This window comes from Dermacentor silvarum, chromosome 5 (assembly GCF_013339745.2).
Source record: "Dermacentor silvarum isolate Dsil-2018 chromosome 5, BIME_Dsil_1.4, whole genome shotgun sequence".
NCBI classification, from domain to species: domain Eukaryota; kingdom Metazoa; phylum Arthropoda; class Arachnida; order Ixodida; family Ixodidae; genus Dermacentor; species Dermacentor silvarum.
This window is the reverse complement of record NC_051158.1, coordinates 80,131,824-80,148,436: the sequence shown is the minus strand read 5'-3', so window position 1 is coordinate 80,148,436 and position 16,613 is coordinate 80,131,824. Positions and strand designations below refer to the sequence as shown.

At 49.4% G+C, this 16,613-nt stretch overlaps 1 protein-coding gene across 1 annotated transcript in view; it reads left to right on the top strand.

Moving 5' to 3' along the window:
• Positions 1-12,911, top strand: part of LOC125945717 (integrin beta pat-3-like) — a 36,403-nt gene extending 23,492 nt beyond the window's left edge. The window contains exons 6-7 of the mRNA XM_049667971.1: positions 9,640-9,789; positions 12,758-12,911. Of these exons, the coding sequence (XP_049523928.1) occupies positions 9,640-9,789; positions 12,758-12,911 (304 nt within the window). The remainder of the gene's footprint in view (positions 1-9,639; positions 9,790-12,757) is intronic.
• Positions 12,912-16,613: the final 3,702 nt, after the last annotated feature.

Sequence of the window (16,613 nt, the reverse complement as noted above, 5' to 3'; positions counted from 1 at the left end):
CAAGCCCTTTCGGCATGCATACATCGCTCTGCCACCTCCTTCTTGCTGAGTATCCGTTTTAGCGGCATTCTTATCCATCCCTTGCACGCCGCCGCGGTTTTCGACCAGCCACCACAAGCTAAGTAAGGCGAAGCGGACCAATCGGAGAAGCCGGCACCACCTTGTTCGTGCGCTTATCTATTTTCACTGTGCTGGCTCGGCCCCATCGAAACCCTCTCCACTTGAGCGTGCTCCTCGCCTCTTGTCAGCGAATTAAATAAGAAAAAAAAAACGCTGAAGTAGAAAATGTTATTGGTTTTGAAAGCGAACAAAGGTGACCTCATTTAAACGAGTAGAGTGATTGGGTTGTTCAGACAACGCTGCGGGTCACCGCCAGATGCTTGCGTTGGTGGTTACGTAAATTTGACGTCAGGAGTTTGGAATCAAAACAGTTTGGAATCATTTTACGTTGTAGCGCCCCAGAAGTCACCACTCGTTGCTTTAAGTGAGCAAATCAAGCCGCAGCGTCTGCGGGAGACGCCTGGGTCGTTTAACGGGCTCCGATGACAAAGACGATGGTGACGTCATCTTGGGTATCGGCAAGGAGCGTGATTGTAAGAGAGCTCTCACGTGACCCCTTTATTGACGTCATCCTCGCGCCCGGTCTATCGCCGCTACGCTCGCTGCGCGAAAGGGGCGGAGCTTCGACGAAAATTTGAAGCGCGATTGTGGCACTGCTACGCGCATAATCGAGAAAATAACTGCAGGAGTTAAATTATATTGTGTCAGCCTTTCAAACCCCCGTAAAGTTTCAAACTTTAAACCTCTTAGGGGCGGGCGTATGAGCCATTGCTTAAAGCAATGGCTCATACCCCCGTAAACGCGGCCTCCTCATTGCGACAGAAGAGAAGGCAAATTTTACGCTGGAATGTTGAGCGGCAACAGAGCCAGCTGTGGAAGACGACGACAACGAACTCGGAAGCAGTGGCACAAGCGCGTGCCAGGCACGAGCACGAGCGCAACACGAGGGGCACCCAAGGAGGTTGAAGAATTTGTTTTTACAACAAATCCGCGCAGGGCCGAGGCCTCGCCTCACCATTTTCTTCTTTTTTTTAAATGCTGAGCATTTCTTTAACTCACATGTAGCGTGCGCCGTCCGTCCGCAACAGCTCGTGCACAGGTGCGCCCTGTCCCCCACTCCTCCTCTCCCGCATCACGCTTGCAGCACATGTGCAGCGCGCGAAGCGTCGTAGTTGAGTCGCCCGGACTCTGGCGATGGTGGACGCGCTGCTGACGCTGGACACTTCGCTCCTGCGGCGGGCTCGAACGCAGACCCACCAGCAAAAGCACACGTGCTACAAGCGGGGCCTCACCAAGTGCCGCTTCGGCGCGCCCTTCATGCCGAGCGAGTCGACGCGGATCGTGGTGCCGTTCCCGCCGTTCCCGCCGTTGCCGCCGTTGCTTGCCGACGCCGAACTTCGTGAACCGGCTGTGGTTCGACAACAATTTAACTTAATATTATAATATAATAATAAGAATCACAGTGATGCCAATAAAATAATAACAACTTTAGGTTACCTACTTACGATTCTCTCTTCTCTCTCAACCCAGACCACCACCACCACACCCATCACCACCACCACCACACCAACAACACCAACACCACGGAACCCCACTATGCTCTGCATTTACAGGTGTCCCTCGCGCGGGGGCATGCGACGGAGCTTTTTTCTTCCTATCTGTTTGGTGGCGTTCCAACGCCGCCGTTTCAACGCACAACACGCTGGGCTGTTGGTGACTAGGCACAACTGTGGCTGTTGCTAAGGGCTCGATGGTATTCCTAAATAAACGCATCACTGTTTTCATGATTCAAATATAATCTCACTATTAGGGACGGACCAGTCTACCTGACTGGAGCAGTATTTCTTTATTTGGGGTGTTGCTACGCTGCGCTCCGCAACACTCCAACGACCGCTGCTTCACGTCGGCGTCCGGCACCGCGGCTTCCGCCGCGGCATAATTGAACCCACGTACCCCCGGCCTCAACGTGAGCACCATAACCGCTAGGCCACACAGCCACGCTTCCAGATTATGCATTCATGCGGACCATATTATTGCGTCCGAGCGTCGTTACGTCATCGATGCGAGGCCCCGCCCTTGCATGGATTTCTTGTGAAAACAGTCGCACCCTCCTTGGGGGCACCAACCAGCCAGCTGCGGAAGAAGACGACGCTCGAGCCAATGTTGATGATTAAAGTTTTCCGCGTTTATCGACTCCGACACAAGAAAGCCAATAAAGCTCCGCTTTAAAAAAATACTAGCTACATTCAATCGAAAGCTTTTTCGCGAGCTTGAGCTCCCAAAAAGGTAGCCATTTCACATTCTTGGATTCAAACCGATGAACTACCCGCGTTGACGAGGTGGAACATGAAAATTTATTTTCACCCAGCAATATTGAAGAGAAAGAGAGAAAACCTTTATTTAAAAAATAAACCCCAGTCCTGGTCCACTAAAAAGAGCGAGGCGTAGTCTTTAGACAGGCCTACAAGTTTAAGGTGTACGAGCAGTGCCTTCATAATGTCTGGCGAGGAGTCCGCCAGCTACTCCTCCAGGGTCACAGGTCTTCGTGTTGCAAGTATTTGACTGAGGCTTCCGCGCATCGCTGAATGGGCACCCGTACAATCCCACAGAACGTGGGCGTTATCCGCGAAGCCACCGCACGCCACAAAGGTGGGACACCTGTTCTTGCCTTTTATGTAGTGCTGCATGGAGGCGGGGGGGGGGGGGGGGGGGATCAGTAGAGAGAGTGTTTGCGCACGCCTCACTAGGGCCGCCTCGCATCGCGTCGTGGAGTTGGTGAATTAGGACAAACTCTGCAGTTGCTACGCATCTCGTCTATTCTTTCATGCCGGTCGGAACGCGCCAGAGCAAGGAATTCGGTACAGTTCAGTGAATCCAGCCTCCGCTGGGGAGGGCCCGGGAGACTTGCTCGGGACGTGGCATGTGGCCCTCCATTCTTTCTAATCCCCGAGTGACCAGGTATCCACTGTATCCGCACACGTGTGGAGGGGTGATCATCAAAGCGGTTAGCGCAGTGTATCGTAATGCACGTTTGCAATGTTACCTGTCGCCGCGAGGGCTTGACAGGCTGCTTGACTGTCTGTGCATATGAGTATGTTACAGGCATGTGTGTTGGGCATGGTAACTGGCCTCCACAACGGCCGTTATTTCTGCCAGGCGTTGCGTGCTGATGTTGTAATGGAAGCCCCAGGACAGTGGTACTCCATCGGAAGCTATTCCTGTCCGGTAGCCTTGTGAGTTCTGAGATGGAGATGCGTCCGTGTATAAAATCCACTCTCCTGTGTTTTCGTGAAGATGTTGGGCTCGTGCTTACGAGTGAGTGAAAACTTTATTGAAAATAAATAAATAAAAGAAACCACGCTGGTTGCGGCCCCTATTCCAGGGCTCCACTGGCACGAGCAGCTCACAGGGCTTGATCCAGAAGAGCCAATTGCCTCTCCTGGCCCTCGTCCGCAAGCCATGCCTCCCACTGCCTATTCCTCATGAGTGGATGTTTCAGTATTATTGGGCTGTCTATGTGCGGAGGCCTCTTAGGGCACTCCCAAGCGTCGTTCTGGTTGTCTGCCTGAGTCCATGTGCCGTGGTACAGGTTCGACAGCGATCTGGTCGAGCGTCGCCCATGGGGGCCGGGTTGCTTCGAATGCGGGTGGTGGAGGTATATCGAAGCCTAACTCACTAAACAGTGCGTGTCCTTGTGCAGAGAGCTTGAGGCGGGTGAAGCGCCCTTCACGGTGAAGTTGAGCCAGTTCGTCGAGTTTAGGAAGGATCGCCGTATCTTGAACTCTAGCCGACATAGCGTATTGAGGGGTACCCACTATAGTAGGAGATTTGATGGAGCATGGTTTCAAGCTTGGATTTTTGCGTCTTGGTAATTTCTATATATGGGTATTGATAGATGACGCGGGGTATGGCTGGGGTCATGGTCATGCGCCTGAGTTGGTGTTTTTGATGCCTCTGAGCTTACGCGTAGTGCGTTACAAGAGTCAGTGAACTTGTAATTGTTCGGTTGTATGTTTAAACCATTCCTTGGACTTGCCGTCTTCTTGCCACCAGAAGCCTAGCACTTTTCTGTAGGGTTTCCTAGAAATGGGGTCCTTCTATATAAGCAGTTTAATGAGTTGCCGATCTTCCCAAGCCTTTGGAAGTTTCCCGTTTGTGACCACTATGTACTCGGACTACGCACTAGATAGAGTGAGCCCTCTTTCTTGAAGGTACCGAGGTGTGGTGTCCACAGCTGAAGGTAGTGTGTTGTATTTGTGATGGTCAACCTTTGCAGGTCTAGAGGGCGATGTTGTCCGCATATATTGTACAATGAAGGTCTGGCACAGCTCTTAGATGACGCGCCAGACCGTTGAGAGTGAGGGAGAAGAGGGTTTGGTGACACAATCGACGACCCTTGCGGCACCCTTTCTTGGAGATACCGTGCGCGTGCTTCTACCTCATTTACCTTCACGGAAACTGTGCGGTCGGTAAGAAAGTTTTGCACATAGTTATATAGCTTCTGTCCCGGTCGGATCTCTCTAAGGCTTTCGAGAACCGCATCCTGGGCGACGTGGTCAAAAGCACCCTTGATGTCCAGGCCAACTATGGCGCGCAGTTGAGAAGTACTGTATTCAGTGTACACATCCTGCCAAGCAAGCACTGCATCTTGCGTAGAAATGTGTTTTCGGAATCCGATTACACGTGGGTCGACCGGATATGTTATGTCCTGTTTCCAGAGTAGTCGCGATAGTGTCATCCACTTCATAAGTATTCCTGTACACGCTGTGAGCGAAATGAGGCGGAGATTCGCAATTTCGTGTGGGTCGTATTGGGTTTGGGAATGGGAACGATCGTGGCCATTTTCCCTGCTGAAGGTGTATTGCCTGTGTCCCAAAGTTGGCTGAATGTGTCGAGTAGGTATTGCATTTGAGTGTCGGGTATATTTTGTAACCTCTTGTTAGTTATCCCGTCCTGTTCCGGTTCTGTCTGCCGTTTACATATATTGATGACCATTCGCAGCTCACTCACTGAGAAGGGGCGACCGACATCGGAAGGTGTGTGGTCTGCCAAAACAGGTAGAGGTTTTGTGCTGCCAATGATGGTAGCTGTTGGGAAGAAGTGGTCCGCGATTTGTTCTGCTAAGGTTTTCGAGTCAATTCCTTTCTCTAGTTGTAAATCCTCTAGGTGGTTCTTTCGTTTGGGTTGCCCAAGCAGCGTACGAAAGAGAGACCACGCTCTGCTCGTGTGTAGGTTTGCCTGCGTGCTCGCAGATATCTAGCCAGTTGTCTGTGCCCAACTTGTCCGCGTACTCTTCAGCTTCTTGCGTGATCTCCTCTATGCGAGTTCTGTGACGTTTGTTTTGTTTGTTACGTTTCTATCTCCGGATTAAGGCATGCCTTTTGTCCGAGAGCATTACAAGGTGTCGATAAAATTATAGGTTGTTTTTGTTGCGTTGGACTGTTTTGGTGGTTTGTCTAAGTGCTGTGCAGGAGTGATTCCATGCGTCTAGTGCAGACATTTGGAATTTTGTAGTCTCCTTGCGAAAGGCATCCCAGTCTGTGAGTTCCGTCGCAATGGAGTAGTAACAACGTTCAGGACCGATTTGTCGATTAGGTAAGGGAACGCTAATTTCGAGGATGCAGTGATCACTGCCGAAGTTTTCACTCAAGTAACGCCAGTCGGGTGTCTATGTTGTCTTGTCCCATGCCAAATGTGGATTCGTGTCGCGTTGTACAGAATTTCCGGTTATGCTGGGTGGGCTGACGTCATTTAGAAGACAAAGATGATGTGTGCGGGCCAAGTCAAGAAGGATCATTGCGGCCGCCGAGGAGTCTAGGTAACCCCAGTAGGCATGACGGCTATTGAAGCCTCCTGCCCAAGCAAGTCCGACTTTTCAAGCTGCCTAGGTACGTGGTGCCAAGGGGTTCGTTGTATTTTCGTATTAGGTAATCTATATATGTTGATGATGTTCATGTCGTACTCTCGGAAAAATCGGCATTTTAAGAGAACGCTTTATTCATTATCAGTATTAAGGTGGTGGAGGGGTTTCTGCACAGCTGTGTGTCGGTCCGATACCACCGTTGGTACCATGATTCGGTATGTGACCTGTTCAATCCCATGACTACGTTTTACTGAGATGCTAGGAACACTGTAGGTTGTATAGCCTGATAAGGAGATTGATGCTAAGAGTTCCTGCAGAACGATGACATCGGGATTACGCGGTGATTGCGCGATCAAATGTAAAAAGGAGTTATGTTTACGGCGAATTCCCCGACAGTTACACGGCCAGACAATAATGCCCGCAGTGTGCTTTGGCGGAACACACTGAGAGTTGGTGGACGTTGCCATTATTGGTATTGACGTGCTTCTACGGGTGTGCCTCGTCATGTGCTGTACTGGGACGGCGCGTAATGCTGCGGGTCAACCGATTACTCCAGCGCTCCGAGTTGTTTAAGTATCTCGGCTTGCTGCGTTTGCATTTCGACTTGTTGCTTCTGCAGAAGATTAAGTTGTCTTTCTATGGTTTCTAATCGCGCACCCGCCTCGGATTCCAGAGATTCTCATTTCTTTTCGCCAGCGCAAGAGGGAGTCGATGTGGCTGAAGGTGTAGTGGTGTTACGTAGTTTTCTAGCACTGCGACCCAGAGGAGTGAAGGACGGGCTCACCTTGGCCGGGCAGGAGTGCCTGGGTTGCTTCTGCGGGGGGTCTTCGGAATGCGTGGTGGCTTCTGGGAGAGCAGGGCCCGCAACAAACTTGGCGTTTTCGGCTTGGGTGTCGTTACTCTTTTTGTTGAGTATCCTGGGAGACTCCGGTGTGGTATCTCGTAGAGCATCAAAGCGGTCGTGGAGGGGTACTAAGAGGGCGTATTGGTCGTTTTTCTTAGGTGCTTTGGTTGTTATACTCTGGCTTGTTGGGCAGTTTTGGGGCTGACCGGAGTCCTTCGTTGGGGTCTTGAGTCGTCTCCTTTCTGTAGCAAGGCGGGTGATCTTGTCAACCTGCTGTTTCTTGGGGAACCGTGGGTCGCGAGCACTGTGTGGTCCCTCGCACTTGAAGCATATATCTTCACATTCGTGCGCTTTCGCTCGGGTCTTTGGGTCGGAGGGAACAGTTGACCACATGTCTCACAATGACTGAATTCATGAGGCGTGGGACACACATCGGCGTGGTGGCCATTGGTGAAACAAATAGTGCACTGCACAGCCCGAGGGCGAAAAGGTTGCGTATTTGTGAGCCACAGGCCCAACTTGACTTCCTTGGGCACTATGTCACTCTTTACAGTGAAGAGTATAATCGCTGATTGGCCTAGTCGCCGTGCTGCCAGAATTTGCCGGTCTCCGATGCTGATTATCGACAGGAGCTGGTCGTCCGGGATAACCTTAGGGAGCCCGTGGACTACGCCGCGTGCGTGCTGTGCTTCGGCTGCCACGTAGGCGGTCACATCGTGGTTTTCCTTTGAGTGTCATTGACCGTAAGCCAGCGAGTTTCGGAGTAGCCGATTCCCGCCCGCTCGTTGCTGCGACGAGGATCTGCAGCTGACTGACTTGTATATTGACGTCGCGCACCTCAGATGCCGTGAGCCCGGCAGCGACGCCGATGGCGTACGTGACTTGATACGTCGAATACTTTGCAAGGTTGGGTTTTGTGCCCAGCCTCATAATGATAGTCTGAGGTCTAACGTGGTGTTAGAGCTTCTTCAAGCTGCTCTTGTAACAGCTCCATGGCCACTTCTTCATCCATGACGCCGGAACGCCTAGTCACGCTTTCCCCAACCACTGGCGAGGCTCCGGCGGTTAGGGATAGCGAGGCCACCGTCTCGCAGACCCAAGAAGCATCCAAAACGAGAGTACACTGCTCCGGCTTACCCTACATGAAGCCCATGGTGTGCCCGAACACTGGTCGCGTGCGTGAGAAGAGTTGAGCGTCGTATATCCGATAAGTCAGGCATTTTGGGTGAAAATCGCGGGGCTGTGGCGAGGTGCGTCTTGTCGCCTCCGCTGGCGTCGGCATCTCTCCATATTGAAGAAAATAGCGTGAAACCAGGTGCACCTGTCAACAAGGCAAGCGCACGAGTACACTGCCCTGGGCTGACAGAGAACAAGAAAAAGTAGAGCAGCGTCTCTAGGGCAGTTAGACAACAGTGAGTAACACGAGTGACTCCTACTACTTTAGAATAGTAACTCTGAGTTGTGGGCATACGTTCGCATTCAACAAATAGCTTTGATGTATTGAATAGTGACTCTCAACATCGGTACATTTCTCGTGACTGGACGGGCGATCAATGGAAGCCCCAAAACAGAAAAGAGCTCAGCTCCGCCCACCACCATGTCAATCCGGTGGAAGTGACTCCAATACACGAGCCGGCCTACCGCCGTCTTCGAGGTGATTGACCTGAATTGGGACGCCAATCAGAACTCAAACAAATGACACAGCTACTATGACTAGCCAGGTGACATCGACGTCACTGGTGGTTAACTAAATCGTATGCCGCAAAGATTCCATGGCGACTCGTTCGAAGGCGTGGAGGACTGCCTCAACCAGTTCTTCAGAGAAGCAAGCTTCAACTAATGCGATGAAATAAGGAAGCTCCCCAACTTATACTTCTCCTTGGAAGAATCGGTGACAAGGTGGTTTCAAAAGCACAAGTATCCTCTATAATGTTGGAAGAAGTTTTGAAAGCAACTGTGGCCTACGTACATCAAAACGCATCCCAAAGGCTGTAACAACGCTTCAAGCAAGGAACCCCAAAAAGAACTGTACATGCTGCAATATACATCGAGATTGTGTAATGCCTGTTCAAGCTTGCTGATCCCAACATCAGTGAAGGTAATAACCTGCGCCGTCTTATGCGTGGGGCAAAGTGTCGTAGAGACATGGCCACATTCAAGTAGAGCGCTCTTCGCCTGTCGCATTGTATACTGTGAGCGTCTTCTTACCATGGCACAGTTCAGCAACAGTCAGTGTTAATCACGTCAAGAGCAGCCGGGGGGACCTGCCAATAAGGCACGCGCACGAGGCAACCGCGCTGGGCTGCTGAAGAGCACGACATGGTAGAACAGCGTTTCGAGGGCAGTTGGACGCCAGTGAAGAACACGGCTAACTTCTAGTGCGCTAGAATATTCTAGAATAGTAACTCTTGAGTTGTGGGAAGAAGTCCGCCCTGAATAAGTAGATATGTATTATTGATTAATGTCTCTCAAGGTCACTACAATATACCGGGTGATCAAAATTAAGGGGACGTTAAGGCACGTTTGTATTGAAAAATTAGAGGCAGTTCTGTTTCTACTGAGTTCCACTTGGCAGACATCTGGCGTATCCGTGCTTTGAAATATGGAACTGTGAAATTTGATTCCCGTTCGCATGATCACGGATGCAAAAAATCGACAACTGGCGATTAGCTCTACAGTAGTGTTATGACTTGTAGTTACCCAGTAGTCCAAGTTGACGTGAAAGAGTCTAAATCGAACAAACTGATAGACAAACAGAAAGACAGGCAAATATACATTAAAAGGGTTGAAGTGTCTAAAGAATGTGAATGTATCATAACTGAAATATTCTGCTCTCGGTTTGATCGTCTTTTCCTGCATTTTCTTCCTACAGCACTTGCGCTAAATGCTTCTGTCCTCGGGGCGAGAGGAAGTGCCATTTCTTCGGCAACAAGTGTGACTGCATCAATGAGAAATACTACATGCCTGGTTCCCACGAATGCGTCAAAAATGATGAGCACTGTATTATCCCCAGACCCACGAGGTAAGACTCACATTTAGGTCTGTGACGAGCGTGGCAGCAACGTTGATTTTTTTCGGCGTGGGTGGCAAATCTACCTTCTAAGGCATCCAATCACAGAGGGCGTATTCAGAAAGCCCAGAAATAGGACAAACTGGATTTTTAGGCAAATGAACATCAATACTTCGATAGCCTTTTTGACATTATTAGAACTAACGGAAAGGAATACATTTGGAAAACAATAGGTACACTGCTTAATCCATGCTAAGACGTAAACACATGTATCGTGTTTCTAGTTCCTGCACAGGAAGTCAAGGCTGAATTTATGTATCTTGAAACACGCAGTTGTTGCGGCGTCGGGTGCCTCTAAATTCGCCCAATTAAGCACATCATTATTATCTTAATCGCTGTTTTAGACTACATTTTAATTTGTTCATTCATCAGGCGCTTTTCCCAGATGCCTTCAGGTCGCCAAGTTTCTGTATTTTTCAAAGGTGTTGACAAAATCAACATATCAAATTGCAGACCGATTTCAATTCTGATAGAATTTTCCAATGTAATGAAAAAAATATTTCTTACCAGGATGGGATCATATTGAAGAAAACACAGTATTATGATGCCGTCTCCATTCGATATCACAAAGCTACTTTCAACAGAAACTGCTCTACTGATTCAAAGACAACTCATACCAGACGCATTCCAAAAAGCACTATACGCACTCGAAATGCTTAATGATTACTCCAAGGCATTTGACGGAATTGCCCACGTTACACTAATTAAACAACGGAACGTTGTGGATATAGTGGTAACTTCCTGGCCGTCATAAAGACCTACTTGGTACATCTCGATTAGAGAGTTGAAATTAATGACTGCAGATGTATTGAAGAAAATGTAACACATATGTCGTGCCACAAGGCCGCATCCTTGACCCACTTCTTTATCTATATGTTAGTTACCTAATAAACATTGACGAAACCATAAAAAACATTGATCTACATTCACTTATAGACAGAGGAAATGGTGTCCTTGTATTGCTGAACTCATGGAACCTAAACCACTGCCGAACCACGCTTCGGAAGCAAAAGCCGTACTCTTTTCTTCCAACAACAAGCCCATAAATTGTAATGCGGTCTTCACCATTGGCTTAGCAACAATTCAATTGTTGCTTCTAGGTAAAAGCCTAGGTATGCTTTTTTATGCAAATGTTCTGTAGAACAACCTAGCCGAGCTTGTTCATGCTAAGTTTTCCCGCAGCATATAGTCACTCTGCCGCACTTGCAATTTTTTTTTTGCTACAAAGAATTAATGCTGTTATTATACTATTCGCTTGTTTTACTCACGTTACCTTCTTGCTAACTTCTATGGGGCACAACAACACGAACGCATCCAGAGTATATATAATACAGAAAAAAGCTGTGTGAATAGTCGTAGACGTTCCAGGCGATTCACACACTAAAGCAATGTTCGATTACCTTAACTTGCAACCCATCTATGACTTCTATAATTCTCTTTTACTGAAAAGATAACACACTGATCGTAAAAACGACGATTCCTTCTTGAGAGATTTAGCAGATTTAAAAATATGCCATTTGATGTCTCTTCCGATTATCTCTAACTCCCTAAGTTGTTATCGAGATGACTGTACCAACAATAAAAAATGCGATAAGCGATAAAGCAATGCAGCGACACACTCTATTGCCATCAGCGAAACACGTCATGCACGAGGTATGTATGCAGCCTGGTGCCTCTCCCGTGCTTCCCAGTCAATACTGCGCGCCATCTAGCGGGACTACCAAGAAATCCACGCGTTGCGACTGTTTAAATGTACATTCGCACAAGTGTGTCTGATTCTATATTTCAATTGGGCTCGATTTGCCCCAGCGCTGGAGATAATTAAATCAGTATTTATTTTCTCATTGGAGAGAGGAAAATACTCAGTGCCACATAACCAGTTTCACCCGAAAAAAAAGTCGCAGTTTTACCCGAAAGGCGAAGCATCAATTGCGATAGCAAATTAGTAGAGAGCTATAGGTAGTAAGGGTAGTACAAAAATTAACTTCGACACATTCGCTTACTAACTGAATTAACAAGCATGGTGCCAGCACGAACAAGCAAACATGAATAGATCCTACTCGACGACCGCAGCAAACCGCTGTCAAAACAACGACCGCAGCAGCAGCGAGCGAATGTTCGTGCGGTCTATTGCTTTAACGGAAACTGAGTGGCGAACGCACAGTGCATACACAGCTATGAGCCGTGTGCAGATCGCTTTCAAGATACGGTGCGGGCGACCGCCGCAGCCGGGCAAAGTACCAGTACGCAGTCGTGAGCAGAGTAGACGCCGCCCCCCTCCCTCCTGCGCTACCTTCCCGCTTTCCTCCTTTCGAGTGCGAGGCTGAGTCGCCAGATCCCCTTGTGTCGTTGTAGCCGCAGCACAACATTGGCCCCCTCCCTCATTCCCATCCCCTCACGGCCTTTCTCGTGACGGTCGCATTCGCTCTCCGCCGTGTGTTCATTCTGCGTGAAAGCGCGCCTCCCTCGCGCGCTTTCACTCGCACATACAGCATACGGCGCGCGGCGACGATTTTATCGCTCCTGGACTTTATACGGAACCTCACAACGACGACGACGACGACGACGACGGCAACGATGACGACGGTAGAAATCCGCTTGAAGTGTCCATATAATTGTTATCGCAATAGAACCCCACAGACACTGTGGCACACACTCAGTGACCCAAGTTCGTTCAACGATTGGGTTTGAAGCGATTTCCTTAACCACTTCAGCCGGGTGCTCTGCCCATTAGGCCATGGACTGCCCAGTAATCCAAGCTGGCGAGAAAGAGGCTGCATGCGGATACAGCGAATAACAGACTGTGATATGGACGAACATACGGTAAACTGGGTGAAAAGCTTAGAGAATGCGAATTTTATTTTAACTAAACTATTTTGCTCTCGACTTAATTGTCCATTCCCGCGTTTCTCTCCCACAGAAATTGCGCTAGATGCACCTGTCCGCCTGGCGAGCTGCAGTGCCATCTTATCGGCAACAAGTGCGACTGCGTCAACGGGAACTACTACCTGACCGGTTCCGACAAATGCGTCGAAAATGAAGGCGACTGTATTTCCGACAAGCCCACGAGGTAACACTCACATTTAGGTCTGCGACGAGCGCGGTAGCGACGTTGAATTTTTCGGCGTGTGCGGCAAATTTATCTTCTAAGGCGAAGCTTATTTTGCCTACTGTCTCATTGGTTGGCTTGGTCTGGTCGGCCAGTCGGCCGGTTTGTCTGTCGGGGACTGGTCGGGTTCTCATGAAGTAGATTTCACCGCGCGTAAAAGAAGAGAAAAACGCGCCCAGTGCCGGGATTCAACCTTCGGCCTTGCAGCACTGCCCCCCCCCCCCCGATACTGGTGTTTCCTATCACGTATGTGGCTCCTACCCACTATGGGTGATTGGCCAAGAAGTGGACAGATTATTCCAATTTATATTGAAGCGTACATTTCGAATATAGATGGGCTTAGCGCTGTAATAACGCAGAATTATCTCCTTCAGGTACAAATTTTGATCGACTGTCCAATTATATAATAAATTTACATAATTGTATGCCAAGGAGGTGCAGACTCCATTAAGAGCAAGTCAAGGTGGTATAATGACCCTTTCTGCATTTTATGATGAGTCACCATAATTATAGAGTGATAAAGTATCTAATTATTGTGCACTGACAAAGATATCTTTCTTCACAAAAAATTGTATCACTTGCGCGAAAAACGTGCCGAAGTTATTTGTTGATTCTATTACTAGAAAGGCAAACAAATTCTTTCGCAATTGCCATAGAAACGTCCAACGTCCCACCTCCCGTCAAACGCTGCAGTGCCTTCTCCAAAGCGATCTTCGGTAGCCACAGATTTCTACCAGAAGTAAAATGAAAGGACTTGAGGTAAGCAGAACAATCAATTTACCCTAAGATTATTTTTTGTGGTCTCTTCCTTGCCACAACTGCACATAAATGGCAAAAATAGGTAGCGTCCACAAATGTGTACATGCAGACTGAAGGGGTGATCTGTAAAAATAAAATCAGTCAGGTAATAAATAATAATGAAGACACTAGGGTTGGGGCCCCAATTCCAAGGCCCAATCGCCGGAACGCCTCGTTTGCCACGTGTTACTAAGTGGGACGGCACACACACACACACACAAAAAAGATTTAATTTAGCAGGGTATTGGTTGGAGTGTGTAAAAAAAAATTGGACAGCGGAGCAAACGTTCCTGTGGCTTAATCCTAAAGTCGAGGCCCCAAATCAAATAATCACAGGTTCTGTCAAGTCCAGGAAAAATCTTCGAAAAGGAATATCCAATATTCTTTTTCTTGCCGCAGTAGGGCAAAAAAAACCAGTGCTAAAACCAGTGCTAAAACCAGTGCTAAAACCAGTGCTAAAACCAGTGCTAAAACCAGTGCTAGGTCAGGCAAAGCGTAAAGCGCCCCCTCCCGAGTCGACTGAAGCTGCGGTGGAGCTGATGGAGGAGGCGCCCGCGTCCGCTTCCACCCCCGCGCGACCATCGCGAAAGAATCGCTTGCGGAAGTCCTCGATCGATTAGCGGAGGCGATTAGGACACAGTCCGGAGCTATTGAGCAACAATCCGAGACCATCAAGAAACAGTCTGAGGCCATTGCTACCCTCAACCGCAGAATGGGGATAATGGAGGCTAAAGTAGCTGACGTAACCAGACTGAAGGTGGTCGGTAAGGTTAAGAAAACACAGCAGAATTCCGAAGCGTTGGGCAAGTGCACCGCGCTCAAGGGGTTGCTAACTTAATAAAGTCAAATGGCGGACAACACAGACAGATTATTTGTGTGGCAATGGAACTGCGCCAGCTTCCAGAGGCGAAAGGCCGCGCTACAGCAGTTTGTGAAAGCACAAGCGGACAAACCGCACGTCCTGCTCCTACAGGAGACCCTTTGTGAGGAGGCGACCTTCTCGGTTTACCGCGTTGTCTCGACGAGAGGAGACCATAGGAGAGGGGTAATTACGATGGTTAAGAAGGCAATTTCCTTCCAGGAGCACGAGATCACAATAGGCAGAGCTGATGCCAGCACTAGATTGGAGGCGCAGCTGGTTGAGATAATCCCTAGTGGCAGGATCAAACACAGCATATTCGCCCTCAATGTGTACAGCCCTCCGACAGATCAGAGGCAAAGTTTTCGCGGACTGCTAGGCAGAGCAGTCGCATAGCGGGTGACAGCCCTCTGATAGTGGCAGGAGACTTCAATGCCCCCCACATGGCCTGGGGGTATGATAGACAAACGGCGAAGGGAGTGAACTTAGTCAGCACAGCAGAAGAGTGCGCGTTGACCCTAGTGGCGGACCCCCGCTTTCCGACGAGGATAGGCACCTCGGTCTCGAGGGACACGATGCCAGATTTCGCCTTTGTTAGAAACAATCACGCAGCCTCACTAACTTGCAGGAAAATCTAGGGAGCGACCATCACATTGTAGCGTTATCAATCAGGATCAGAGCGGCCCCACTTAGGATATCAAAGTACGTTGATTGGGATCTCTTCAGAAAGATACGGGACGAGGATGAGTCGGAGTACAGTGCACTGGAAGATCTACTCGCGCAGGTCAAGAGAGACGTTGAAAGGGCCACCAAGAAAATATCCACGGCATCGAGACCCCCAGGATGGACGCGCGCTTGGCGCATCTCCTGGAGGCCAAGAGGTCTGTGCTGGAGAGGTGGAAAACGCAAAGGCTAAACCGCAGGCTGAGAAAGAAGATCGCGGAGCTTAATCGCAGCATAGAGGCACACTGTCTGGAGCTCAACAGACAACAATGGAACGAAGCCTGCTCCGGAGCAGACGGGCGAATGTGCACGGGAGGAAAATGGAACCTACTTAAGCACCTGCTCGATGATAAACAGACCAAGGGTAACCAGAGGCTCGCCGTAGATAGGCTAGTGCATAAGCAAAAAGAGGGGGGGTCATTCTGATGCGTCCCTTCTCTGAGATCTGGCACGGAAGTATCTTCCGATAGGGAAGGAGGAATTACAGGAATGCCCTCAATACATGGGGAAGGACGCACCATGCTCGATGATCCGTTTTGGAGGCAGATATCAGGGAGGTCCTCCACAATCTCAATGGCAGGTCGGCCCCTGGGCCGGATGGCATAACCAACCGGGTCTTGAGGAACCTAGACGACCGGTCCATTAGCACCATTGCGAAGTAAATCAACAGGTATGGAGGAAGGTAATGTTCCGGACTCGTGGAAGCAGGCGACAGTGGTACTGATTCCTAAGCCTGGAAAGCCCCCAAGCCTGGACGACCTCCGGCCCATTTCACTCACGTCATGTTTAGGTAAAGTTGCCGAGCACGTTATACACAACAGGATCTCAAAACACATAGAGCGCGAGGGTTTTTTTCCCGTACAATATAGTAGGATTTAGACCATCACTTTCTACGCAAGACGTCATGCTACTGCTTAAAAGACAGGTTATTGACAACAGGACTAGAGACGTCAGGGGAATTCTCGCACTACATTTGACCAAAGCCTTCGACACCGTGTCGCACGACTTCATCTTAAATGAGATTTCGGCATTGAATTTCGGCGGTAGATTTTTCGCGTTTGTGGAGTCCTTCCTGAGGGGCAGGACGGCGGTCGTCAAAGTGGGGCAGACCAAATCAGAACCATTCGCGCTAGGAAACAGAGGCACACCACAAGGGGCGGTGATCTCGCCCCTCCTGTTTAACATTGCAATGCACGGGCTCTCGAAGCGGCTGGCCACCGTGTCAAATGTGGGACACGCGCTGTACGCCGATGACATTACGATCTGGTGCCCGAGAGGCTCGGAGGC